General features: G+C 45.3%; 1 protein-coding gene across 1 annotated transcript; it reads right to left on the bottom strand.

The window, feature by feature from the left end:
• Positions 1-26,863, bottom strand: LOC142209928 (uncharacterized). The gene is given in 8 exon segments (XM_075278967.1): positions 1-25; positions 480-488; positions 893-959; positions 5,494-6,802; positions 22,567-24,491; positions 24,494-26,025; positions 26,250-26,391; positions 26,536-26,863. Coding segments are annotated over 8 exon segments (5,337 nt in total).
• Between the last annotated feature and the right edge of the window lie 926 nt (positions 26,864-27,789).

Genomic DNA, 27,789 nt, shown 5'->3' with positions numbered 1-27,789 from the left:
TTATGTGATGACAGCCACAAAATAGCTAAAAAAAAATCAAAAAAATATTCAGTTATGCAGGGTCATCAAAATCAGAGTACTCGATACGGTGTACAGACAGAACGTGTACACATAAATGGGACACAAGCATACCCAACCTATCATTAGCAAGGACCTAGCCATAGTTGCCCACCTACGGCAATGGCTTCCACCACCTTACACACCTACAGGGCCTCAACTGTGGCACTGCCCCTGGGTTTGGTGAGAGAGAGTGGAAAAAGAGAGAAACCTGGGTGAAGGAAAGCGAGGGTTAAGGAGAAGATAGTGATTCATCCTAATGAGAAAGGAGCATTGGGTCTCCGGACTGCGGACTCTGTTGGATCTCCATCCAATAGTACCAGGTTTTGTAAGACTTGTCCAACGGGCCATTAATGGAAGATGGCAACATGTTGTACATAAGATGGTTGACCTTGATAGGAGATGGGGGAAGCCTCACTCACCTGCCACCACTAAATGTTACAGAAGAGACTTTCAGTAGGTCCCCAGTTAACAGTGAATGGATGAGTTCTAGTGATAGTGTTAGGATGAAAATACGTCCTGTATGCTAAGCCGGTTACTGGTGGAGGTCGGTCATGGAAGGACATTTCCAGGAATTTGTGTCAAGATGAGATAGATGAGATCAGGAGGAGGTACCACAAAGCAATACGAATACCCCACCAATAGGGTTGAACGATCGGGAAGGAAAAGATCGGATTTCGGCGATTGAGTAAATTTCACGATCGCGATAGGGTTCCGATCCAGCCTAAAAAAGATCGGGAACGGAAAAACGCAGCCCGCGCCCCTAATGTCCTGGGCCCTGTGGCAGCTGCTACCACTGCTACCATGGTAGTTACGCCACTGGGTCAGAGCTTACCTGGCCTTTGGAGTGGTGACTATTGAAGAATACAAAGAGTTGGAGTTGGTGGAGGTGGTGAAAGGTTCTATTTAAGAGAATATTTAGATGGTGCAGTTGCGTATGGTCGTGTCATCCTAATAATCACACGAAGAACCAGTGCTGTAACTAGGATTGACAGGGCCCCGTGGCGAACTTTTGACATGTCCCCCCCCCCACCGACCGACCCCGAAGATCTCGACTGACCCCCTCCTACGCATTCCTGCGTGTACTATTATGTCCCTTAGTGTCCCCTGCACACAGTATTATCCCCCATAGTGGCCCCTGCACACAGTATTATCCCCCATAGTGGCCCCTGCACACAGTATTATCCCCCATAGTGGCCCCTGCACACAGTATTATCCCCCATAGTGGCCCCTGCACACAGTATTATGCCCCATAATGGCCCCTGCACACAGTATTATCCCCCGTAGTGGCCCCTGCACACAGTATTATGCCCCATAGTGGCCCCTGCACACAGTATTATGCCCCATAGTGGTCCCTGCACACAGTATTATCCCCCATAGTGGCCCCTGCACACAGTATTATCCCCCATAGTGGCCCCTGCACACAGTATTATGCCCAATAGTGGCTCCTGCACACAGTATTATCCCCCATAGTGGCTCCTGCACACAGTATTATCCCCCATAGTGGCTCCTGCACACAGTATTATGCCCCATAGTGGCCCCTGCACACAGTATTATGCCCCATAGTGGTCCCTGCACACAGTATTATACCCCATAGTGACCCCTGCACACAGTATTATCCCCCATAGTGGCCCCTGCACACAGTATTATGCCCAATAGTGGCTCCTGCACACAGTATTATCCCCCATAGTGGCTCCTGCACACAGTATTATACCCCATAGTGGCCCCTGCACACAGTATTATCCCCCATAGTGGCCCCTGCACACAGTATTATCCCCCATAGTGGCCCCTGCACACAGTATTATCCCCCATAGTGGCTCCTGCACACAGTATTATCCCCATAGTGGCCCCTGCACACAGTATTATGTCCCACTGTGGACACCTATAAACAATTATTATACTCTGGGGTCTTTTCAGAGTATAATGATAGCAGCGGTAGCGGCTGTCACCAGGCCCCTAATGTCCCGAGCCCTGTGGCAGCTGTGCAACACTCAGGAGGGCCAGGGCTGGTATCACGGTAATATATCAGATGTGGCCGGCTTGCAGGGAGTCCCTGGGTCCCGAATGTGCACAAAATTTCCCTTTTTGATGTCCCCGACTACCCTCCCCTGCGTGATATCTGACAATGACAACAGACAACCAGGCTTCGGGGGTAATCGTTGCTTTTCTTTTTACTAGCAGGACAAAGTAATACACATGTACATATGGAGGACTTCTTCACATACAATACAGCGATCTTTGCAGGTAGTGTCCAATTAGCGGAGGATGGGGCAGAATGCTTTGGATAGTGGTTGCTTGGCAGTTAACTTGTATATACTTGTAAAGATGGCCTGTATCCAGGGGGTTAGTCCTCAACAAACTGGGTACACGTATGTAGAAGAACAAATACAATTTTTCTTAGCAGCGGGAGATTCTCAATTTCTGCCAGACTAGCTATGGGCTTCTTTAAATATAGATTTGTCCCAAAGACTTACTTGGATAGAGATATACGTGGGGGGTCCCAGATGTATGGATAACCAGGTCCATCAACTTCAGCACTTGTAAGATTAGAGCTTCAGAGGAAAACGCTCTCTGAGAAGGGCCTTGAAGATAGGGAAGAAGACATCTCTGCTTGGTGCACCCTGATAAGTCGGAAGCCATTATCCATGCTCCATGTGCTCTGTCTCACAGCTGTGTCTACACTTGTAGCCCCACACAAAAGACATCAGCCAAAAACGTCCCCAACCCCCTCTAGAGAGGGTGGTCACTCAACTCTCCCTCCAGGCCAGTCAAGGGAGCCTCATTGGTCCTGGAGGTCAGCTAATCATAATGGACACTCCCTTTACAGTTACAACTCAAATTACAATGGCAAAGTATAGGCAGGTGCAGTTCACAAAAACATCCACAAGATGGCGCATTAATAGACCCCCTGTGTGCTGGCTCTGGAAGAATAGAAATATATAGAAGGAATGAAGGGGGAGGAAAATATTTACCTTATATGAAAATGTCCATGCTATCTCGGTCTGCATTAGAGGGAATTGGACTAGCAGTACCGGGACATTACATACACCCCCACTAAGAAAAGAGCCGTCCTCGGCGACTAACTAGCGCGGAGGAACCTAGAGAGATGGGATGCGCACAGGTAGTAGGGCTGGATACCTGAGAAACAATAAACAGAATAATGGCAAACAACAATGTGACATGACTTATGTACAAGAACGATACTCCGTGATTATATGCAAAACCAAAACATAATAAACAGTAGAAACATAATGCCAATAGGTGGGTAGAGTCTCTTTCAGCAATAGGGCATTGTCCATGGAAAGGCTCAGGGTAGGCACCATGTGGCACAAATACAGTCCTCAGTAGTCCATAGGCTGTAGAGAAATATGTAATGCAAAACAAGAACATAACAAAATGCTTGGGATTACCCAGGTATGGAGGCTTAAACGGTTGCTAACTAACTAATTAATAAGAACATAGGTATATGAAAGAGGCAAAGTATATATATATATCTATGAAAGGATATGGTTGCTCAGTCTCTATAGCGAGCTGGGGGAGTTCCCTTGGTACTTCGTTCTGATCGCCTCAGCACTTGGTCTTCTACTTGCGTAGGAACACTGGAAACTGGAACTCCATCTTGTGCTGGTTCAGGAGCAGCAATTGGAGCAGCAACACTGGAGTCCGGAATTTCATCTTGTGTTGATTCAGGAGCAGCAACACTGGAGTCCGGAATTCCATCTTGTGTTGGTTCAGGAGCAGCAACACTGGAGTCCGGAATTTCATCTTGTGTTGGTTCCGGGGCAACAATTGGAACCGGAACATGAGTCGGGATAGGAACTGGAACAGGAACAAACTGGTAACAGCTGGGGATAAGAAATTGAGATCTAAAGATCGATTCATCTACAGAAGGCTGTCTTGGAGGAGTTGCCATCACAGGAACTGGTTGGTAGACAGTTGTAGCTTGTGGTGGTGCTGACATCCTCAGTGAGTCCTCTCTGGTGCACAATTTGATGCGGTTCCGATGCACTGTTTGTGGAGCCATGCCTGGTTTCTTTACTTCATAAACATCGGACTCTGGATAGGGAATGGCTGTAATGGTGTAGGGCTCCGCTTCCCAAAGAGAATCAAGTTTTCCAGTTCTGTGGTACTTCTTTAACCATACTTTGTCACCAATGTGTAAAGGTGTAGCATTAGCTCTTTGGTTGTAGTTCTCTTCTTGTCGTCTGTGAGCTTCCTTCATGCGACAGTCGACTATCTCTTGCGCTTCTTGCATTCGGCGCTGATGTTCTAGAACCCAATCAGTCTTTGGCAGAGGGTTGATCACATCTGGTATCTGAATTCCTAAAGCACGGTCTTTTGGAAGTTGACCTTGTCTTCCAAACATTAAGAAGTATGGTGAATAGCCTGTAGAACAGTGGGTAGTGTTATTGTAGATCTCCACTAATTCATCAAGTAGTTGAGGCCATTCTGCTTGTTTGGTGAAAGATGCTGTTCTCAGCATGTTGATGAAGATCTGGTTAACCTTCTCACAAAGTCCATTCCCTTGGGGATGGTAGGCAGTTGTTCTCAGCTTTTTGCATTCATGGAACTGGCATAGTTCTTGGAAAAGCTGTGACTCGAATGCAGGTCCTCTGTCAGTTAGGACTGCTTCAGGACACCCGTAGTGTCTCACATATTCGCGGTAGAATGTGATGGCTGTGGTACGTGCGGTGAGGTCTTTAACTGGCACAACGACAACCCACTTGGAGTAGTGGTCCACCATGGTAAGGGCATATGAGTAGCCTGAACGAGTCGGGGCTAACTTCACATGGTCAAGAGCAACTAGTTCGTTTGGTCTCTGAGTATGGATGGGATGTAGTGGTGCTCTAGCATCCTTCTTACCAGTCTTTGTAAGGTTGCAGGCTGGACATTCACTACACCAACTCTCAATGTCAGCACGCATTCCAATCCAATAGAAGCGTTGGCGTATGGTGGCTTCAGTTTTCTGCACTCCAAAGTGTCCAGATTGATCGTGGTAGGCATCAAGAATGATCTTGGCATCCCGCCTAGGAATGAGAATTTGGTGCAACCTCTCACCGGAAACAGGATCTAAGGTGTTGCGCAGAATCAAGCCTTTCTGGATGAAAAGTCTTTTGCGCTGCCTCCATAGGCGTTTGAGCTCAGTATCCGTATACCGTCTTCTGAGTCTGACAGGTATTCTTCCAGTGATTAGGTAATCATAGATTTCACCTATGACACGAGATTCTTTCTGGAGGGTTTGCCATCTAGATAGTTCTTGAAGTGGGTCAGATTTCTCTTGAGGACCTTCTTCAGGCTGTGTAGCAGCAATGACGTTCTGCGTAGCAAACTTCTGATAGAAGGGAGGCATCTCAACATCTTCCCACATGTCTTCTTCAGGAGGTTCTTCTCCTATAGGCAAACGGGATAAAGCATCAGCGTTTACGTTGGTCTTACCACTGCGGTATTTGAGGTCGAAACAATAGTTCGCCAATCTGGAAGCCCATCTCTGTTCGAGAGCACCTAGCCGTGCTGTGTTTAGGTGAGCTAGAGGATTGTTGTCTGTGTAAACGGTAAATGGTGTAGCCGCAAGGTAGTCTTTGAATTTCTCTGTGACGGCCCACACAACACCAAGCAGCTCTAACTTGAACGAACTGTAATTGTGATCGTTCTTCTCAGCACCTCTCAAGCTTCGGCTGGCATAAGCGATGACTCTCTCTTTGTTGTCCTGGACTTGTGACAGTACAGCTCCTAGGCCTTGATAGCTGGCATCTGTATAGAGACGGAAAGGATGGCTGTAGTCAGGATAAGCCAGAATTGGAGGAGAAGTCAATAAGGCTTTCAAAGTCTGGAATGCAGTTTCTTGTCTTTCAGACCAATCAATTAGGAGTCTTCTGTTTGAGTTTTCTTTAGGACAACCACGTAGCAATTCTGTCAGTGGTTCCGCTACCTGTGCAAAGTGAGGTATAAAGCGGCGGTAGTAGCCCGCGAATCCTAGAAAACTTCTGACTTCCTTTACTGTCTTTGGAGTTTCCCAGTCTTTGACAGCAGAGATCTTGTCAGGATCAGGCTGGATACCTTCAGCACTGACTACATGACCTAAGTAATTGACCTTTGGTTTTAGCAGGTGGCATTTTGAAGGTTTTATCTTCAGGCCGTGTTCAATAAGAACCTGGAACACTTCTGCTAGGTTGTTCAGATGGTCTTCATAAGTGCGAGAATACACAACAACATCATCGAGATACAGCAAAACACTCTGGAAGTTGAGGTGGCCAAGACATCTCTCCATGAGTCGCTGGAATGTTGCTGGGGCATTGCACAACCCAAAAGGCATGCTATTAAACTCATAAAGTCCCATCGGGGTGGTAAAAGCTGTCTTTTCTCTATCCTCAGGAGCCATGGGGACCTGCCAGTAGCCACTGGTTAGGTCGAGAGTTGAGAAGTATGCAGCTGAACCAAGAGCAGTGAGGGATTCTTCAATCCGTGGAAGAGGATAGGCATCTTTATGTGTGATGTCGTTCAGTCTTCTGTAGTCAACACAGAATCTGATGTTACCATCCTTCTTTCTTACCAAAACGATAGGTGCTGCCCAAGGACTTTGACTTTCTTGGATGACTTTGGTGTCTTTCATCTCCTTTATCAGCTTCTTTACTTGCTGGTAGTTAGCAGGAGGGATTGGACGGTATCTTTCCTTGAAAGGAGGATGATCACCTGTGTTGATTTTATGCTGGATCAAAGAGGTTTTCCCAAAATCAAGTGGATGCTTGCTGAAAGCTTGGCTGTGCCGTTTCGCAACTTTGATGACACCATTGATGTGTTCCCTAGGGGTATTCGCATCCCCAATGTTGAGTTCATTCCACCAGAAGGTAGTAGGTTTGTGAGTACCTCCGGCAGGGACATGAATTGACTTTTGATAAGCAAGTGCTTCATCATCTAAGATGTCTTCTGAATTGAGCTGATACAGTTGAGCAACTGACTTAAACTTGTGCAATTCAATAGGTGCATCACTTAGGTTGACTAGCCGTACTGGTACTTTACCGTTGGAGACGGTGACGATGCTTCTGGCGGCTTTCACCAGCGGCTGTCCTTCAATCTGAATAGGATCAAGAAGAGCTTCGTAATCTTCGTTGTTAATGCCTGGACGGACTCGGCACCAGATGAGAGTCTCACTGTTAGGAGTCAGAGTGACGGGTCTGGCATCCTGGATACGGACACGACAGATTTCACCATTACGGTTAGCAAACTTCTGCTGGGCACAGAGCACTTTGATGGTACGTTGTACAGCTTGCCTGTAAGAAAGAGTAGCAGTAGGGAGAGAAGCATGCAAAGCATCTAGCAATTCAGTGAATACATGACGCATAACATTCATGCCTAATACCACTGGTGTAGCCATTCCCTGAGACTCTGTAACAATTACACCTTGTCGTGGTAATTCACGATCACCAATACGAATGGTAGGTTCCCAGTAACCTAGTTGGGATATAGGCTGACCATTACTTGCAATCAAACGTAACTTCGCTTTGCCCACAGAATTTAGTATGTCAGAGTCCCAATATTTCTCAAAGGCTTGTTGCCCAATAGTTGTTACTTGTGACCCAGTGTCCACTAAAGCTTCTAATGGTACACCCTCAATCCAAATAGTTATGTACGGGCACTTGGAGACGAATCTGGATGTCCATGGCGATTGTCCCCCTGGGCCTTTGGATTCACCTCCCGAGGGGCGGCCCTTGGCCTCGGTGGTGTCCCGTTTAACTTAAAGCACTGGTATTTGTAATGCCCAACACGCTCACAGTAAGTACAATAAGGACGTTCACGTGGTGAAGACCGGTCAGGAGGAAGCCTATCAGGACTTGGGCGGCTAGAGTGAGGCTCTGCAGGCAATGTTCTAGATAAAGAGGGCTCACATGATGCAGACTGGCCTTTTAATTCCTTTAGGGCTTGGCAAAGAGATTCCACTACCTGAGCAAGAACATCGGTGGTAGAGGGCATAGTGGCAGGAGTAGGAGCCTGTACAGTCTGAGTGGCCTGCATGGGCACAATAGGAGGTAATGGAGATGCAGCGGAGATTCCACCAGCCAGGTCTGGGGAATATGTGGCAGAGTAATAATTAGCACAAGGTGAATCAGTTCCCACTATTCGTAGGGCCAAAGTCTTAAAATCTAGAAAAGACATGTCTGGATTTTGGGCTGATAGCATGCGGAGTTGACTCTGTATTAGTCGTGAGTCCACACCTTCTATGAACCTGTCTGTAATAATGCTTTCTGCAGCAGTAGGATCAATGTTGTCAACTTGGCGCAGAGCCCTATATGCTGACTGGAGGGCAAGTGCATAGTCTCTGAGGGTCTCACCTGGTCTCTGACGTCTGTCATAGAATTTAAGACGAACCTCAGTTGGTGATTGGACTTCGAATTCTTTTCTCAGACGCGTGAGGACCTGGTCAACGGTGGTCTTTTCTGTCGGTGGCCAGGAACGAACTTCCTCAGCAGCTGGACCTTCAAGTTGTCCTAAGAGAAGCTGTACCTGTTGCTTGGGAGAAAGTGATACAAGTTCAAGAGTACGCAATATCTTTTCCTGAAACTGAGCAAGGGTATGAGGATCCCCTCTGTAACTTGGAAGACTGGAGGGTCCTATAAAGAAAGGCAAGCCTGTCGCTATAACAGGAGTTGAAGCAGAGATGGTAGCTGTCTCCTGAGGTGCAGGAGAACTGGAGGATGAGGTTGTAGTGTTATCTGCGCCAGACAGGGCATCTCGAGGCGATGTAGACATTTTTGCAAAAATTAGGATACTGTCTCTTTAAGTAAAATAATAAGGCTTCTGTCTCTTTTATGAAATGCAAATCTCAGCAAATACAAAGTCACTTTATAAAATGCACTTATCTGTATCCCAGGAATGGCAGGTAACAGCAGACAATGGCAGTGGAGGTTCTGGCAGAAGTGATGAGCAGGAGCTGCAGGCAGGATGATCACTTTGATCCTTGAAGAGATAAGGAGTCTTTGCAAAAAGAATTGGGGGCAGGGAAGTTGGAGTCTTGTTACAGCTGGGATGGATTTGGATTCAGTGTTGGATAGAGATGGCGACACCCAGTTTTGGCACCTGGGGGAAGTTTGGTGGGGGGGAGTTTACTCCTGCTGAATTGCTCAAGAAGCTAGTCAATCCAAAATGGTGGAATATGCAGTCACACAGCATGGCATACAACAACACAGTCTTTAGGCAGGCACAGAGGCAGAATGCTTTCACCCCCACTTTGTAGAGAGTATCGGTTAGTCTTGGAGCAGTAGTTCTCCAGAAGCAACATACAGTCTTTAGGCAGGCACAGAGGCACAATCCTGTTCGTGACGCCACAAAAAGGGGTTTGCAACACTCAGGAGGGCCAGGGCTGGTATCACGGTAATATATCAGATGTGGCCGGCTTGCAGGGAGTCCCTGGGTCCCGAATGTGCACAAAATTTCCCTTTTTGATGTCCCCGACTACCCTCCCCTGCGTGATATCTGACAATGACAACAGACAACCAGGCTTCGGGGGTAATCGTTGCTTTTCTTTTTACTAGCAGGACAAAGTAATACACATGTACATATGGAGGACTTCTTCACATACAATACAGCGATCTTTGCAGGTAGTGTCCAATTAGCGGAGGATGGGGCAGAATGCTTTGGATAGTGGTTGCTTGGCAGTTAACTTGTATATACTTGTAAAGATGGCCTGTATCCAGGGGGTTAGTCCTCAACAAACTGGGTACACGTATGTAGAAGAACAAATACAATTTTTCTTAGCAGCGGGAGATTCTCAATTTCTGCCAGACTAGCTATGGGCTTCTTTAAATATAGATTTGTCCCAAAGACTTACTTGGATAGAGATATACGTGGGGGGTCCCAGATGTATGGATAACCAGGTCCATCAACTTCAGCACTTGTAAGATTAGAGCTTCAGAGGAAAACGCTCTCTGAGAAGGGCCTTGAAGATAGGGAAGAAGACATCTCTGCTTGGTGCACCCTGATAAGTCGGAAGCCATTATCCATGCTCCATGTGCTCTGTCTCACAGCTGTGTCTACACTTGTAGCCCCACACAAAAGACATCAGCCAAAAACGTCCCCAACCCCCTCTAGAGAGGGTGGTCACTCAACTCTCCCTCCAGGCCAGTCAAGGGAGCCTCATTGGTCCTGGAGGTCAGCTAATCATAATGGACACTCCCTTTACAGTTACAACTCAAATTACAATGGCAAAGTATAGGCAGGTGCAGTTCACAAAAACATCCACAAGATGGCGCATTAATAGACCCCCTGTGTGCTGGCTCTGGAAGAATAGAAATATATAGAAGGAATGAAGGGGGAGGAAAATATTTACCTTATATGAAAATGTCCATGCTATCTCGGTCTGCATTAGAGGGAATTGGACTAGCAGTACCGGGACATTACAGCTGCCTCTGCTGCTATGGCGGTAGTTACGCCACTGCGAAGAACCAAATGATACTCTCTGCCCCTACAGAATCTCGTAGATTTTTATTTGATCTACTTGGGGTTTTAAGATTTTCCAGGGATTAGTTTTTGAGTTTCTTTCTTAGTTAGATATTACTTTATAAACACTTAAGTATCTTTGTAAGTGTTTTTTTTGTTGTTAGAATTGAAGTAGATATAAGAGGCGGGTCAAGGTGTTTCGGGCACGATTTTCTCCAGTTAAATCTCCACCAGAGGGCACAAAGACACCAGGGCTTGAGAGGAGCGCAGACAAAAGGGAAGGAATTTGGTTTCGGTATAAATGTGTCTAATCTAAGAGGGAGGTTTAATGACTCAGTGAATGAAAAGAACATTGCAAATTAATGTGAAAAATGTGTGCCGAGACGTCGATTCCCTCATTGAGAAAAACTAACAAAGGGAACGTCGTGGCGAAGACCAGAAACGGACAAGTAGAGCCTTTTCTTCTTACTTCTACAAGCCTCGGCCATTGTCGCTAATGAGATTGCTTAACATTACTTTGCGTCGTGACCGAAATTGGTCTCCTTAAAGCGAGCCATCAGGAAGTCATCAGGCAGGGAGGGGGTTAAGTAAAATCAATAGCTTTTATGGAGCGATGGCGTCTTCTTCACAAGGGACGTCATTTTTGTTTGGTGGCAGGCTATTCAGAGGCCCATCTATTCAGCGGAAAATTCCCCCCCTTACATTATGTGATGATGGGAAAAATCTCGGATGAATGGTTTGTCAAGACTCCTCCACGGGCACAAAGTGGGAACGAGAATGACTTTTTTTTTTTTTTCCTTGAAAAGATTCCTAATTAGGAAAGAATTTTTTCTTTCTTTCTGACCGTAATGTCAAATTTAAAATGGCACCGGCGGTACCGGAAAAAGAAGGAGTGGAAGGTTATAAAAATTCCCCGATTTTGGCCCCAATAGTCACATGTATGAAATAAATACAAAAATAAAAATCAGTACTGTCAGAATTTTTTGAACAAAAATATTAAAATTTAATAAAAAAAAAACCCATTCAGAAAGTATTCTAGATTAAAGAACAGGATAATTTCCTCCCACCCCAAAACACCTTAAGACCGGAAACGCCGCGATTTTCCCACCACGGGAAAAATCACGTCATTTTACAGTATTTGCAAAGTGGATAGCACGTCAATTATATCTATGGAAACGCCGGATGCTTCTCCAAAGATAAAATTGTACCAAAAAGTTCACGGAGGAAAACTCAGTGAACTTTCTGTTCAAAGCGCTGCGGGAAGAACCGTGATGCGTTTGTGCCGCGGTTGTTCCTTAGCCTAAGGCCCCACATTACGGAAACATAGCTTTTTATGTTGCAGATTTTGCTGCGTTTTTTTGAGCCAAACCTAGAAGTGACCACAAAAGAAATGGCAAATATATAGGAAGCTCTTACACTTCTACCTCTGCTCAATCCACTCCTGACTTTGGCTCAAAAAACTGCAACAAAAAAAGCTGCGTTTCTGCAACGTGGGTCCATTCACACAGATGAAAATGGTGAGGAATTTGGTGTGGAATTTCAGCGCTGAAAAAAAGCTTCCCATTGACTTCAATGGGTTCATTTTTCTGCTAGCAGAGTTTTTTGGTCAGGAATTTGAGGCGGAATCTGCCTCAAAATCCGGACCCAAACAACGGCTCCCATTGAAATCAACGGGAGCCGGTCAGTTCTTTTTTTCCGAGAGCGGTCTGTTCCGGCTCCCAGATAGCCCCTTCTTCAGGCAGATGCCGCGGCCGGTTCAGCCTGAAGACACTCCCTTCCGACTAGCCCCATTCATTTGGGCCTAATCCGAAGCAGAGTGCCACGAATGGATGCCGGGGTGCACTGCAGTGACATCCAGTCGCAGCTACTGTTTTTTTAGTCTGGAATCTGAGGCAGCCTCCACCTAAAATTCCGGACCAAAAAACTCTGTCTGAACTCAGGATCACACTTTTTTGGTGAGGATTTTTGAGAGGAAAATATCAGGAATATTCAGGAATTAGGAAATGGTTTTTTTTTAAGCGTTTTTTTTTTTTTTTTTTATACATGAGGCAATTTTTGAGGCGTTTTTAGTTTTTGTTTTTTTCCTCCAGCACAGTGTATGGACCTTGAATAAATTGCTAGCAGTTTTTGAATCGTTTTTTGCAAAAAAAGCGGCAAAAACCTCTTCAAAATCCGCAATCAGCATAGAAGCAGAACATACAGTAAAGGCAGAGATCCTACCCTATATATTAAAAAAAACTGACTCCCATTGAAATGAACGGGAGGCATTTTTTAGGCAGATTTTGAGGTGGATTCTAATACGCATGATACAATCTAACAGTACTGTATATTGTCTTTATTAGGCTGAGGCCCCACGTTGCGGAAAAGCACCTTTTTTTGTTGCAGATTTTGCTGCGATTTTTTGAGCCAAAGCCAAAAATGGTTACAGAAGGAATGGGAATTATATAGGACGTTCTTCTACTTTTACCTTCTGCTCAATTCACTCCAAGGTTTGGCCCGAAAGAACGCAGCAAAATCTGCAACAAAAAAAGCTGCGTTTCCGCAATGTGGATCTCTGCCTTAGGCTAAGCCCCCACGTAGTGAGCCACAGCCAAAAAGTGCTGTGGGAAAAATTGTGGCAGAAACGCAGCACGATTTTTCCCGCACCGCTTTTCACAGAAAGGGCCCGTTCCCACGATGTAACGCGGCGCTCATTCTGACACATAAACACGTGTCAGAGTCAGCACTGTAAAATGCGATTTTTCCAGTGGCATTTCCGTCCCGTGTGGCCCCGGCCTTAAGGTGAGACTAGTAAATAGAGATCAGCAGGGACTCCCTAATAAAAAAAAAACAAAATCTCACAGCCCCATACCAGTTTCTACGGCACTAGTTCCCCCACCATGTCTCATAACGTCTGATTTAGTAATAATTTCCCTTCCCCATAATATAACAATTGTTAAAGGGATCCTATCATTAAAACTCATTTTTGTTTCTGCCTACCACGTAGGAATAGCCTTAAGAAATGCTATTCTTCTCCTACCTTTAGATGTCTTCTCCGCACCACCGTTCGGTATAAATCCCGGTTTTTGTCGGTATGCAAATTAGTTCTCTCGCAGCACTGGGGGCAGTCCCCAGCACTCAAACAGCACTGGGGGCGTCCCCATTGTATCAAAAGAACTCTTCAGTGCCGCCTCCATCTTCATCAGGAACGGGTCTTCTTTGCATCTTCTTCCAGCGGTGGCTTCAAACTTCTAGGCCTTGGGCAAAGCCAACTGTGCATGTCCACCAGCCACAAGAAAATGGCTGCTTACACAGTATTGTAAGTAGACATTTTCTTGTGGCCAGCAGGCATACGCAGTCGGCTGCCTGATGCCTAGAAGTTTGAAGCTACCACTGGAAGAAGACATGTAGAGGCCGGTTCCTGAAGAAGATGGAGGTGGCACTGGAGAGTTCTCTTGCAACATTAGGGGTGCCCCCAGTGCTGTTTTAGAGCTGAGGACCGCCCCCAGTGCTGCGAGAGAACTCATTTACATACCGAGAAAAACCAGAATTTCAAGCGAATGGCAACCCAGAGAAGACAACGAAAGGTAGGAGAAGAATAGCCTTTCTTAAAAAAATAGCTTAAGGCTATTCCTACGTGTTAGTTAGAAAAAAATGTTTTTGAAAGATTGGATCCCTTTAAGGGTTTTGGTTCCCAATTCTGTATAGAAATTCTGCAACTACTACGCCACGTATGAACTTACCCTGAAAGAATCCATTTCCTAGGCCAATGTTAAGATGAAATAAATCCAGATAGTGTAACTTGGTAAACTACCATTAAGGTAAGGTTGACAATGGTTTCTTAACACATTGAGGAGGGATTTCCGTGCGTCCCCATTGTCTTACGTTCCTTATTTCAGTTTCCTTGTCACAATTCCATCTTGTAATGCAGTAGCTTTGGGGTAGGGTAGACAGTCAGTATGCATGTTATGGCTAGAGATACATTACAGAAACATAAGTCTATGTCGTGCTGGAGCCGGAGAGTCCTGCAGGAATTCTCCCACCGGGCTCGCTAAACATAACATTATTAATACCACTCAGACGCTTATTTAGCATAACTCAATACATAAACCCTGGAGCAAATAGCCGAATACTCCGAATACTGGGCTGATATCATTCCTGCACACAACTATGCTGTGTTCTCCAGGTGCTCTTTAATACATCTGCAAAATCCAGCCCACAAGACGTCGCTCTAAGGCCAAAGGTATTAAATGTTCAGTGTGAATTCGCAGTGTGTGGTGGTCTGTCCCATCGTGAGGTCAATACTGGCCCAGCTAACTGTGTAAGCAACAAATTATCGTAATGATCTTTTTATTTCCAGACAGGTCTCAAGAATATTAGATAATAGGGGCAACATGGTGGCTCAGTGGTTAGCACTGCAACCTTGCAGCGCTGGAGTCCTGGGTTAGGATCCCACCAGGAACAACATCTGCAAGGAGTTTGTATGTTCGCCCCGTGTTTGCGTGGATTTCCTCCCATTCTACTGATAGGTAAAAAAATTGACATTGTGATCTCTATATGGGGTTCACAATCTACATTTAAAAAAACATAGAATATTAGAAAATCACAGTATAGGATCTTAGAAGGCTTCTGTTGGTTGCAAGTGAGCAGGTATGTTACTTGGTACTCACCGTGTCCATGTACCATGTTCCAGTGGTTGGTTGTGGCTCCTGCCGAAAGCCTTGTCATCCTTTTCATCATGGATCTGCTGTAGTGGATTCATCCTGGGAATTGTCCTGCTGTACCTTACCTGGTCTTTGAAGTTCATCCTTTCTTGGCTTTTGTTCCTGTGAATCACTGTTGTCTTCAGTGTTGATCTTAATTCCTGATCATGGCCTTGGCTTTTTTCCTGATCTTGTCTCTGGGATTACCTGTCTGGTACTTGGAGTTCTGACCCTTGGCTCCATTCCTGACCATATTTGTTTGTCCTCTGGCTTGTTGCATTCTGACTAATCTCCTGGTGATGACCTTGGCTCCATCCCTGACCATGTTCCTGCCTTCCCTAGAGATGTCCCTTAGCTCCATTCCTGACTATGTCCCTGTCAGTTCTAGAGATGTCCCTTGGCTCTATTCCTGACCATGTTCCTTCCTTCCCTAGAGATGTCCCTTGTCTCCATTCCTGATCATGTTCCTGCCAGTCCTAGAGATATCCCTTGGCTCTATTCCTGACCATGTTCTTGTCTGCCCTAGAGATGGTTCTTGGCTCCATTCCAGACCATGTTTTTGTCTTCCCTTGAGATGTCCCTTAGCTCCATTCCTGACCATATTCCTGTCAGTCCTAGAGATGTCCCTTGGCTCAATTCCTGACCATGTTCCTGTCTGTCCTGGAGATGGATTTGTTCCATTCCTGACCATGTTCCTTCCTGTCTGACCGAGAGATGGTTCTTGGCTCCATTCCTGACCATGTTCCTGTCAGTCCTAGATATGTCCCTTGGCTTTATTCCTGACCATGTTCATGTAAGTCCTAGAGATATCCGTTGGCTCTATTCCTGACCAGGTTCCTGTCTGCCCTAGAAATGGTTCTTGGCTCCATTTATGACCATGTTCCGATTTGTCCTGGAGATGGCTTTGTTCCATTCCTGACCATGTTCCTTCCTGTCCTGGTGATGACTAGAGATGAGCGAACAGATTGATTCATTCCAAGGTGGGTTCAACATGAATATCTTAAGTTATTAAATTTTTAACTGATTTGAACAATTGGGAATTCATTTAAGACATACTTAAAGGGCTACCGTGGCATGTGTTGCTGTAATTCATTATACTCTGGGGTCTCTTCAGACAACACAGTATAATAGGTGGAGGCTCAAGAAAAAAAGTATATTTATACTGATTTTCCCTCACCACTTTTGGCTTCCTTGCAGTGTCTGGTGCTCTCCTGGTGATGTCATGCACCCAAGGTCATAATTCTCGGCATGCTCATGTGACTCACCTTTCGTTATCTCCCTTGGGCCTCTTTGTGGCATTCGGCGCTCTTCTGGGACTTTAGTAGAATAGTGGTCATGGCTGAGGCCTGTGGTTGAGCCTCAGTGATAACCTAGGAACGCCGAACGTCGTGATGTGAAGACTGAGTTTTTATCCTCTGGTTAATTTCCATAGACATAAATTAAATATTCTGTTTAACTTAACATTAGCCTTAGACAGCTAGAAATTGGAAAGATAGGTTCCTAGTAGCCCTGACAGTGTCATACACTATGTTTTATAGATAGGTTCCTAGGAGCCCTGACAGTGTCATACACTATGTTTTATAGATAGGTTCCTAGGAGCCCTGACAGTGTTCTACACTATATTTTATAGATAGGTTCCTAGGAGCCCTGACAGTGTCCTACACTACGTTTTATAGATAGGTTCCTAGGAGCCCTGACAGTATTCTACACTATGTTTTATAGATAGGTTCCTAGGAGCCCTGACAGTGTTCTACACTATGTTTTGTAGATAGGTTCCTAGGAGCCCTGACAGTGTTCTACACTATGTTTTATAGATAGGTTCCTAGTAGCCCTGACAGTATTCTACACTACGTTTTATAGATAGGTTCTTAGGAGCCCTGACAGTGTTCTACACTATGTTTTATAGATAAGTTCCTAAAAGCCCTGACAGTGTTCTACACTATGTTTTATAGATAAGTTCCTAGGAGCCCTGACAGTGTTCTACGCTATGTTTTATAGATAGGTTCCTAGGAGCCCTGACAGTGTCATACACTATGTTTTATAGATAGCTTCCTAGGAGCCCTGACAGTGTCATACACTATGTTTTATAGATAGGTTCCTAGGAGCCCTGGCAGTGTTATACACTATGTTTTATAGATAGGTTCCTAGGAGCCCTGACAGTGTCATACACTGTTTTATAGATAGGTTCCTAGGAGCCCTGACAGTGTTATACACTATGTTTTATAGATAGGTTCCTAGGAGCCCTGGCAGTGTTATACACTATGTTTTATAGATAGGTTCCTAGTAGCCCTGACAGTATTTCTACACTACGTTTTATAGATAGGTTCTTAGGAGCCCTGACAGTGTTCTACACTATGTTTTATAGATAGGTTCCTAGGAGCCCTGACAGTGTTCTACACTATGTTTTATAGATAGGTTCCTAGGAGCCCTGACGGTGTTATACATTATATTTTATAGATAGGTTCCTAGGAGTCCTGACAGTGTCATACACTATGTATTATAGATAGGTTCCTAGTAGCCCTGACAGTGTTATACACTATGTTTTATAGATAGGTTCCTAGGAGCCCTGACAGTGTCCTACACTATGTTTTATACATAGGTTCCTAGGAGCCCTGACAGTGTTGTTCTACACTATGTTTTATAGATAGGTTCCTAGGAGTCCTGACGGTGTTATACATTATATTTTATAGATAGGTTCCTCGGAGTCCTGACGGTGTTATACATTATATTTTATAGATAGGTTCCTAGGAGTCCTGACAGTGTCATACACTATGTATTATAGATAGGTTCCTAGTAGCCCTGACAGTGTTATACACTATGTTTTATAGATAGGTTCCTAGGAGCCCTGACAGTGTCATACACTATGTTTTATAGATAGGTTCCTAGGAGCCCTGACAGTGTTCTACACTATGTTTTATAGATAGGTTCCTAGGAGCCCTGACGGTGTTATACATTATATTTTATAGATAGGTTCCTCGGAGTCCTGACGGTGTTATACATTATATTTTATAGATAGGTTCCTAGTAGCCCTGACAGTGTTATACACTATGTTTTATAGATAGGTTCCTAGGAGCCCTGACAGTGTCCTACACTATGTTTTATACATAGGTTCCTAGGAGCCCTGACAGTGTTGTTCTACACTATGTTTTATAGATAGGTTCCTAGGAGTCCTGGCGGTGTTATACATTATATTTTATAGATAGGTTCCTCGGAGTCCTGACGGTGTTATACATTATATTTTATAGATAGGTTCCTAGGAGTCCTGACAGTGTCATACACTATGTATTATAGATAGGTTCCTAGTAGCCCTGACAGTGTTATACACTATGTTTTATAGATAGGTTCCTAGGAGCCCTGACAGTGTCATACACTATGTTTTATAGATAGGTTCCTAGTAGCCCTGACAGTGTTCTACACTATGTTTTATAGATAGGTTCCTAGGAGCCCTGAAAGGAATTATACACTATGTTTTATAGATAGGTTCCTAGGAGCCCTGACAGTGTCATACACTATGTTTTATAGATAGGTTCCTAGGAGTCCTGACAGTGTTCTACACTATGTATTATAGATAGGTACCTAGGAGTCCTGACGGTGTTCTGCACTATGTTTTATAGATAGGCTACTAGAAGTCCTAAGAGTATGCTACACTATGTTTTAAACCAATTTAAAGTGTGGTTAATACTAAACTTGTCCATCCCGAAATGAACTGGGGAACCTTATAATTACAGGCTGTTCATATGTGTACTGGTCCTTTATGTGTTGGGGAATTGAGCATGTGTATACCATCAGAGGTACTGGCCAGTGGTCAGCAGAGTGAGATGTTGGCCTCAATTGCAGGTACATTACTAAATTCTCCACCACACAATGTATCCAGTTTTCCTCTATGTACTTTCTGCTTTTATTATACCTATAGGGAAACAGCTGGCATTTCCTTAGGTATAATTGACATGCTGCGATTTCCAAAAACGCAATGGTTTTGGAAATAGCAGCATTTTTAGTTTGGGTATTTTTCTGCAATCTGTGGATGGGATTCGCTATATTCACTTTGCAGGGACTGTAAAACGTTGTGGTTTTTGCCACGCCATGTGGGGCTTCAACAAGTGGCATTGTTATTTCTGTTCAAAAACATCAGCAAGCAATACTAATAAAACCCCCCCACTAATCCCATGTATAATATGGGGAACACTATGGGACACACTAAGGAACACTCTATGAGGCACACTATGGGACACACTATGGGGCACACTAAGGAACACTCTATGAGGCACACTATGGGGCAGACTATGGGACACACTATGGAGCACACTATGGGACACACTATGGAGCACACTATGGGACACACTATGGAGCACACTATGGGACACACTATGGGGCAGACTATGGGACACACTATGGGGGCACATTATGGGACGGACACACTATGGGGCACACTATAGAGCACAGTATGAGGCACACTATGGGGACACACTATAGGGACACAGTATGGGGCACACTATGGGACACACTATGGAGCACACAAATCAAATCAAATAGGCTTTATTGGCACGTCCAAATGGATATTTGGCATTGCCAAAGCTAGTAAAGTGTGTGTGTGTGTGTGTGTGGGTTGAGTGTGTGTGTGGGGGGTGGCTGATTTGGGGTATAACAGTCCGTAGAGTCTCATCTTCCTCTTAGTTGGTGATCGCTATATGGGGAGGTGGGGTGGGTGGTTTGGGGTACAACAGTCCGTAGAGTCTCATCTTCACACTATGGGGACACGCTATGGGGACACACTACAGGACACACTATGGGGACACACTATACTGTCTTACACACACTTGTTCACATGCGCCTCAGTAATAAGTTACAATCATTCAGTTTTATGGGACTCTGTAACATTATATATAACTGTGTTATTATATCCTAAATGTCTAGACGAGACTGATTGTGTAGTAACAGACAGAACGTGGAAAACACTCAACGTGTAAAATAATCCAATGTAAGCAAGGCCGGGGCGAAACAGAGACTTTCTACTGATCGATTTTAACTATTGAGTGACAACTTCAGTCCACAAGATTGCGGCTCAGTGTATACATATATAGAGTATACATATATAGACGGCAGCTGTAAGCGAAAAATCAATCGGTAGTGTTACAAAAAGTGTCATTGTATCCTGGTCCTACACCGTGACCTTAAGGGAGCCTTCACACGATGTTACGCTGCGCTCATTCTGAACGTAAAATTCGTTCAGAATGAGCGCGTAAAAAGCAGCTCCCATTGATTTGAATGGGTGCCAGAGTGCCGGCATATGCGCGCTACTCATTCAAATCAATGGGAGGCTTTTCTCCCTATTGCTTTCAATGTAATACGCACGTATGCCGGCACCCATTCAAATCAATGGGAGCTGCTTTTTACGCGCTCATTCTGAACAAATTTTACGTTCAGAATGAGCGCAGCGTAACATCATGTGAAGGCACCCTAAGAGTGCATATACTTCATTGTATCCTGGCCCTACACTGTGACTGAGTCGCCCCGGCTCGGCCTCTATGGATTCACGGTGCGAGCAGGCCCGACACCAGGGCAGCAGCGCCTTGAAAAAGGGGAGTTTTGAGCAAAAATGGATTAAAGAAAAATAAAGAAAAATAAAAGTTTGTCGTGACGCCAGTTGGGGTTTCGGCTTGAGGTGAAGCCGGGCACTGTAGATAGGGCCTCTGGGAATAGGTGGTGATGCAGTGCCAGATGTTATACCCTCCCCAAACAGGGCAGGTCCCAGGGCCAGATGATATAAGTGAAGAAGGGATCATTTCCAGGAGGAGTAACAGAGGATCGATGATCAATAAAGGAATACAGTCCAGACAGGGGTTAACCAAACACTTACAGTTTACTTCTGTAGTCAGCAGGAGATAACAGATGTTACAGGAGGATTCACCTTGCTCCAGTATAGTGAGATGCCAGTCTTTCCTTTTACCACTAGTATGATTCAGCCTTCCATTGCTGCTCAAACTCTCTAATAGATTTCCTCTGGTCCTGGGTTCCAGGAGCTCAAAGGTTGATTACAACTGGGTAGATCCCCCTTCTGGACAGCAGGTAACGCGAGTTCTTTGGGATGCTGGATACACTCACCCCAACTCTGTATGTTACTGAGCCTCCAGGAATCTTGCATTCACTAGGCCTCGGTCCAGTGAGTTTCTCAATTTTCTAAGTGTTTCTCACACTAGTTAGGAATTGATGGTCCTATAACTGCAGCTCCGTCCCTGCAAGGTCTCATCTCACCTCTGCAGGTCTCCGGCCTCCTGTGCTGTGCACACCATGCGGCTGCAGCACACACTGCACCTCCACACACCTCTCCTCTCTCTTGCACTCTCTTGCCCTGGAACTGAAAGAGAGACCCTCTTCCAGTCTATAGCTCCACCCCTTTTCTTAAAGAGATAATGGCTGTGGACCTTTAAGTGTGCTAACAGGTTGACTGGATCTCACTATACCGTCACAGTACACAGTGCAGATCACATAAGATGACATTTGTAGTGACACACTCTGTGGGGCGCTACATTCCCACCTTGTTAAAAGTAGCACGTCTCGGGCTACCTTTCCGGTGAACTAAGAAGAAAGTTAGTAGACGGTAACATAAATATCATAGTGCTTGAAGGACATTACATACAAGTGTAAACTTCATATGTAAGTAAATCCCCTAAGGAGAAAAGTGCAACTTACTCAAGATCAATTTAAACTTTCACAAAAACGTTCAAGCAAACACAATTTCCGTAACCCGTTAAAGTCTCTGGTTGTGTATTCCTTACAACCCAGCAACATTCATGGTTGCTTTCCTTGCGGATTACAGCCCCAAACCGCTCAGTCCACCTCCTTAACTCCGAGTGCAGCTGCGGAGTATTTTGGAACATTCGAAATTCTTCACTGCACAGGCTGTTTTGATGGCTCCTATCCGACAGGCCGCCATATTTGAAACATCCCCCAACCCCCGAGAGCGTTGGTGCACCTGCATAAATTGCATTCCATGCACTTGAAGAGGTTGGTAGGCAAATGGAAGTTTAAAAGTTTCAATCCCACAAGAAAGTTATTGTGGTAGGAACCCTGTAAAATGAGACATGTTAAGCACTGGCACAGCTCCTTTAGTCCATTCTCTCTTGGTAACGCCATGCTCAGGAGAGTAAGTATTAATGCACAGTTCGTATTTCTGACTCACCTACTAGTGCAATCTGTTAGGGAGCCGGCACTGCAATTAAACCTTTAACGTTGCATAAATTGAATTCAACATATACAAATACAACGCAACTATCTGTAAACACATTGGGTTAGTATGCCTCTACTTATCGTCCCTGTAACGTATGGGGAGTTGTCCTTGTGTATTGCTCTGAGATCTACGCAGAAATGGGATTCCTGACAGTCTTCTCCTACTCACTGGAGTTATCAGGGGATCGGTAGGCCTACCTTCACTAGGAATCGGGCTTGCTGGAATTTGCGCTGGTACATCATCAGGAACTGGGATTGGCTGTTCTTGAGAATCCGTTATCTCCTGAGAGGATGTTTGTGGGAACAGCATTACTGGTACTACTAAAGCACCTTCAATTTGCGGCCAAGAACTAGGAAACGGCCCAAGTATGGTCTGAACTTCTGTCGCAGATTTTTCTGATTGTTGAGGGTTTTCTTCCACTTTGTTTCCTGCTTCCTCACGTAATTGAGACGGACATAGTTTCAAATTGTCTCTGGATACAGTTATACAAGTCTTTCCGCCATCTTTGGAAATCTTACATACTTTGCTGTTATCACTGTTAGATGGTTGGACAGTATAGGGTTCAGATTCCCATTGATCATCTAGTTTGTGGTGCCTCCTCTTTCTTTTCAATACTTGCTCACCAACTGGTAAAGGGGAAGCTGGAGCATGTTGGTTGTAGCTTTTCTCTTGTCTTTGCCTAGCTTGGTCAAGGCTTTGCTCTACACACTGCTGAACCTTTTTATACTGCAACTGTCTTTCAGCAATCCAATCAAGATCAGGTGAGTTGGGCACTTCTTCAGGATTTAGGACTCCCATCTCCAAGTCAATAGGAAGTTTACCTGGTCTGGCACGCATTAGGTATGCTGGAGAATAGCCTGTGGAGCTAGTTGGGACATGGTTGTACATTTCAATTAAGTCAGGCAATTTATCAGGCCATTGGTTTCTCTCTTCCAAAGGCAAGGTCTGTAACAAACGGATGACCAGGTGGTTCATTTTCTCACAAAGTCCGTTGCCTTGAGGGTGGTATGGGGTTGTTCTGATTTTCTTGCATCCATAACGGGAGCAAAACTCTTTGAATACCTCCGCCTCGAATGCTGGACCTCTGTCAGTCAAGACTTGGTCGGGATAACCATGGGGCCGACAGAAATGCTCTTGGAATGCTTTTGCAGCTGTTTTTACAGTCTGGTCTTTAACTGGAACAACGACCAGGAAGCGGGAGTAATGATCCACAATGGTAAGAGCATAGGTGTATCCTGATCTACTGGGAGTCAGCTGCACGTGGTCTAGGGCCACTATCTCCAAGGGTTGCTTTGTCTGGATAGGTTGCAGGGGGGCCTTTTGAGTAGTAGTGTCTTTTCTCCTGAGATTGCACGTACCACATGCTCTGCACCACTGCTCAATGGATTTTCTCATACCCGTCCAGAAGAAACGGTCTCGGATCACCACTACTAGTTTTTTCCACCCGAAGTGTCCTGCTTGGTTGTGATAAGCTCCTAGCACCATAGGTATGTCCTTTTGGGGCACTACAATCTGCCAGAGTAGTTCATGGGTTCTTGGGTTGATAGCTCTTCGAACCAACTTCCCTTCAAAAACAAAGAGCTTCTTCCTCTCTTTCCAGAGCTGTTGAGCATCTGGTGGTGCATCCGCAGGTAAAGAGGTGTTTTCTACTCCAAGAAGTTCTTTGACTAGGTGCACAGCCGGATCACTCTCTTGTGTTTCAGCCCAGCCATAATGAGGTAATGGATTCAGGGAGATCTCTTGAGTTGCTAGACTTCTTCCAGTCACACAGCTGGAGTTATGGGCCATTTGCTTGTTGTAGAAGGCTGGCATTTCAACCTCTTCTAAGTCATCAGATTCCTCTACTGGATCAGGAGGGTTTGGCATGCGAGACAAGGCATCTGCATTCAGGTTCTTTTTGCCAGCTCGGTACTTTATGAGAAATTCAAAATTGGATAGGCGGGCAAGCCATCTCTGCTCCAGAGCTCCAAGCTTAGCAGTGTCCAGGTGTGTCAGGGGATTGTTATCGGTGTAGATTGTGAATCTTGAAGAAGCCAGGTAATGCTTGAACCTCTCCGTCACTGCCCATACTATTGCTAGAAGCTCCAACTTGAGGAGCTGTAGTTGATTGGATTCCTCTCAGAAGGACGAAGCTTCCTACTTGCATAAGCAATTACTTTCTCTTTGCCTTGCTGTTCTTGGGAGAGGACAGCTCCAAGTCCATTGTTGCTTGCATCTGAGTACAGGATGAAGGGCTGACTGTAGTCAGGATAGGCCAAGATCTCTTCTCCAGTGAGGGCTTGCTTTAGCTTCTGGAAAGATTCTTCTAATTGGGGGTTCCACTCCACTGGGGGGCTCTTGCCTTTAGACTTGTTGGATTGGCCGACAAGGAGATCCTGCAAGGGGGCTGCTAGGGTAGTGAAGTCCTTGATAAATCGTCTGTAGTAGCCAACTAACCCTAGAAATTGGCAGATCTCTCTGATGGTAGTTGGGGCTTTCCAGTCCTTGATCACAGTCACCTTGTCTGGGTCTGGGGCAACTCCCTCTGCACTGACCACATGTCCTAGGTACTGTACCTTTGGTTTCAGGAGGTGGCATTTGGAAGGCTTGACCTTCAGGCCAAAGTTGGACAAGGCCTCAAAGACTTCAGCCAGGTGTTGCAAGTGGTCTTCGTAGGTTCTGGAATAAACTATCACATTGTCTAGGTACAACAAGACTGTCTCAAAATTCTTGTGTCCTAGGCAGCACTCCATCAGCCTTTAAAAGGTTCCTGGCGCATTGCATATGCCGAAGGGCATGACATTAAATTCGTAAAGACCCATGGGAGTCGTAAAGGCGGTCTTCTCCTTATCAGCCTCTGCTACAGGAACCTGCCAATACCTGCTGGTTAGTTCCAGGGTAGAAAAGTACTTAGCCGTCCTGAGCGCTGCTAGTGACTCCTCTATGCGAGGCAAGGGGTAAGCATCCTTGTGCGTGATATTATTAATCTTTCCATAATCCACACACATGCGCATCGTCCCGTCTTTCTTGCGAACTAACACTAAGGGTGCTGCCCAGGGGCTATAGCTTTCCCTGATTACCCCAGCACTCTTCATGTCCTTAATACACTGATAATGTGTGGGTGGAATGGACCTATACCTTTCTTTAATTGGTGTCATAACAGTGGGCCTACAGTCAGAATAGACAGGTTCCAGCAGCGCCTGGTAGTCTTGTCCTTTGATGCCTATTGCTGCTCTGCACCAGACAATGATTTCTCTCCTGGGGGGAAGCATGATGGAATTGGGGTCGCTTACCCTCACACTGCCAATCTCTCCACCTGCTAACTCTACTTGTTGACGCTGGACAAGGGCTTTAATCTCCTTATTCAGAGTATATCTTTCATTGTAGGGGGTAGCTCTCAATGCGTCCTGTAAGATGGCAATTACCTCATCTAGACAATTCTCCAACACATTAGTCCCCAATGTTAACACATTAGCAAATTCCTCTTCATCCACATCAACAATTATTAGACCTTGGGATTTAAGATCCGTGGCACCTACTCTCAGGGTGACCTCTTTATATCCCACCTGGGCCAGGGGCTGACCATTACTAGCAATTAGTACCAAGTCCCCATTTGGATGTTGGGTAATATCAGCATCAGTCCAGTACCTGCGAAACAAAGTCTGAGGAATAGTGGTTACCTGTGAACCAGTGTCCAGTAGTGCTGTGAAAGGGATACCATCAATTGTAACTGGAATTATAGGACGTCCACCTACATACCTGCTTTTCCAGCTAGTTGGACCAAATCGTCTTACTCCTGAAGGTTGGTCCTCTACTCCAGGAGTTGCCCATTTAAAGGACACTCCCTCTCAACATGACCAACCTTATCACACCGTCTGCAGATGGGTCGGCCAGAGGGGTCAAACTTGTCAGTGGTCCTCCTGCCGTTGCACGTCAGTCGCTGTTGAGGAAACAATGTTCTTCTTGAACGTCTCCAAGGTAAATCCTCTGGGCTGGAAGCAAGCTGGATCTTTGCTGGAGAAGAAACTTGGAGATCTTGAACAGTTTTGGTTAATGCAGCTACATGTTTAGTTAGCTCAGTCATTTGTAACCACAGCTCTGCAGCATCATCACACTGGATCTGTGCACACTGTACAGTAGATGGAAAAGGTGCAGCACTTGCAGGGCTCACAGGTGTTTGCCTGTGGAGAGCAACTTGTTGCTCCTCCGTCTGTCCGCATGGATAGACAGGTTCCCTCAAGATATGGATGGATCTGTCCTTAAATTCAATAAAGCTCATATCAGGATTCTGCAGCGCCATCATGCGCAGTTGGGCCTTACCGGATTCTGACAATAGGCCTTCTACAAACTGTTCTTTTAGCATCCTGTCCTCATCCTGAATACTATCTGGTTCTACTTGTTTAATAACCCACAAGGCCTCTTGCAGATTGAGGGCAAAATCTCTCACAGTGTCCTGCAGTTTTTGCCTACAGCTGAAAAACCGCATTTTTATCTCTGCTGTGGTGCGGGTGTCAAAGGTGATCCTGAGTTTGGTAAAAATGTCCTTTGCAGTTCTTTTATCACTCAATGGCCAGGATTTCACTTCCCTTTGTGCTGCACCACCAAGTTGACTTAATAATATTGCTACCTTTTGCTCTTCTGTCATAGGGTAAAGGTCAAACAGGCTACTCAGCTTTTCTTTAAAGTCTCTGAGGCTATGGGACTCGCCTGTATACTGGGGCAGCCAGGATGCACCTGGAATATATGGCATGGTTAAGGGTAATATAGGTGCCATAGTTACTTGGTTGTGACCATGGTTAGAGTCTATGGGGGAATCAGAGGGGCCTGGAGATGAGGATCCACTTGCTTGATACATCACCCCCCCTTGTTAACCCCAGCAAGGCCACACTCATCGGACTTGATACTGTGAAGCGTCGATCCGGATGGATGGATGACTTATCACTGCAGTTGGGGATGATGCAATCTGTATCTTTCACTGCTCCTTGCACAGGCACGGTCGCTTTTTGATGATGTAGCTGCATAGCTTGCGAGGCAAAGGCACCAACCCTGCAGCTCAATGTAACTTGAATCATGCAACTGCTGTTCGTTGCTATTTTGGAAAGCGGGAAAAATTTTGAAAAATGCAAGTCTTTTTCAACAAAAATAAAAGTTTTGTGCACTTTCCTGTTTGTGACACCAAAAAGGTGAGTCGTCCCGGCTCGGCCTATGTAGATTCACGGTGCGAACAGGCCCGACACCAGGGGCGGCAGCGCCTTGAAAAAGGGGAGTTTTAAGCAAAAATGGATTAAAGAAAAATAAAGAAAAATAAAAGTTTCTCATTACGCCAGTTGGGGTTTTGGCTTGAGGTGAAGCCGGGCACTGTAGGCAAGGCCTCTGGGAATAGGTGGTGATGCAGTGCCAGATGTTATACCC

Source organism: Leptodactylus fuscus, chromosome 6 (genome assembly GCF_031893055.1).
Source record: "Leptodactylus fuscus isolate aLepFus1 chromosome 6, aLepFus1.hap2, whole genome shotgun sequence".
Lineage (NCBI taxonomy): Eukaryota > Metazoa > Chordata > Amphibia > Anura > Leptodactylidae > Leptodactylus > Leptodactylus fuscus.
Note: the sequence above shows the minus strand (reverse complement) of the source record. Positions and strands in the feature narration are given on the sequence as shown.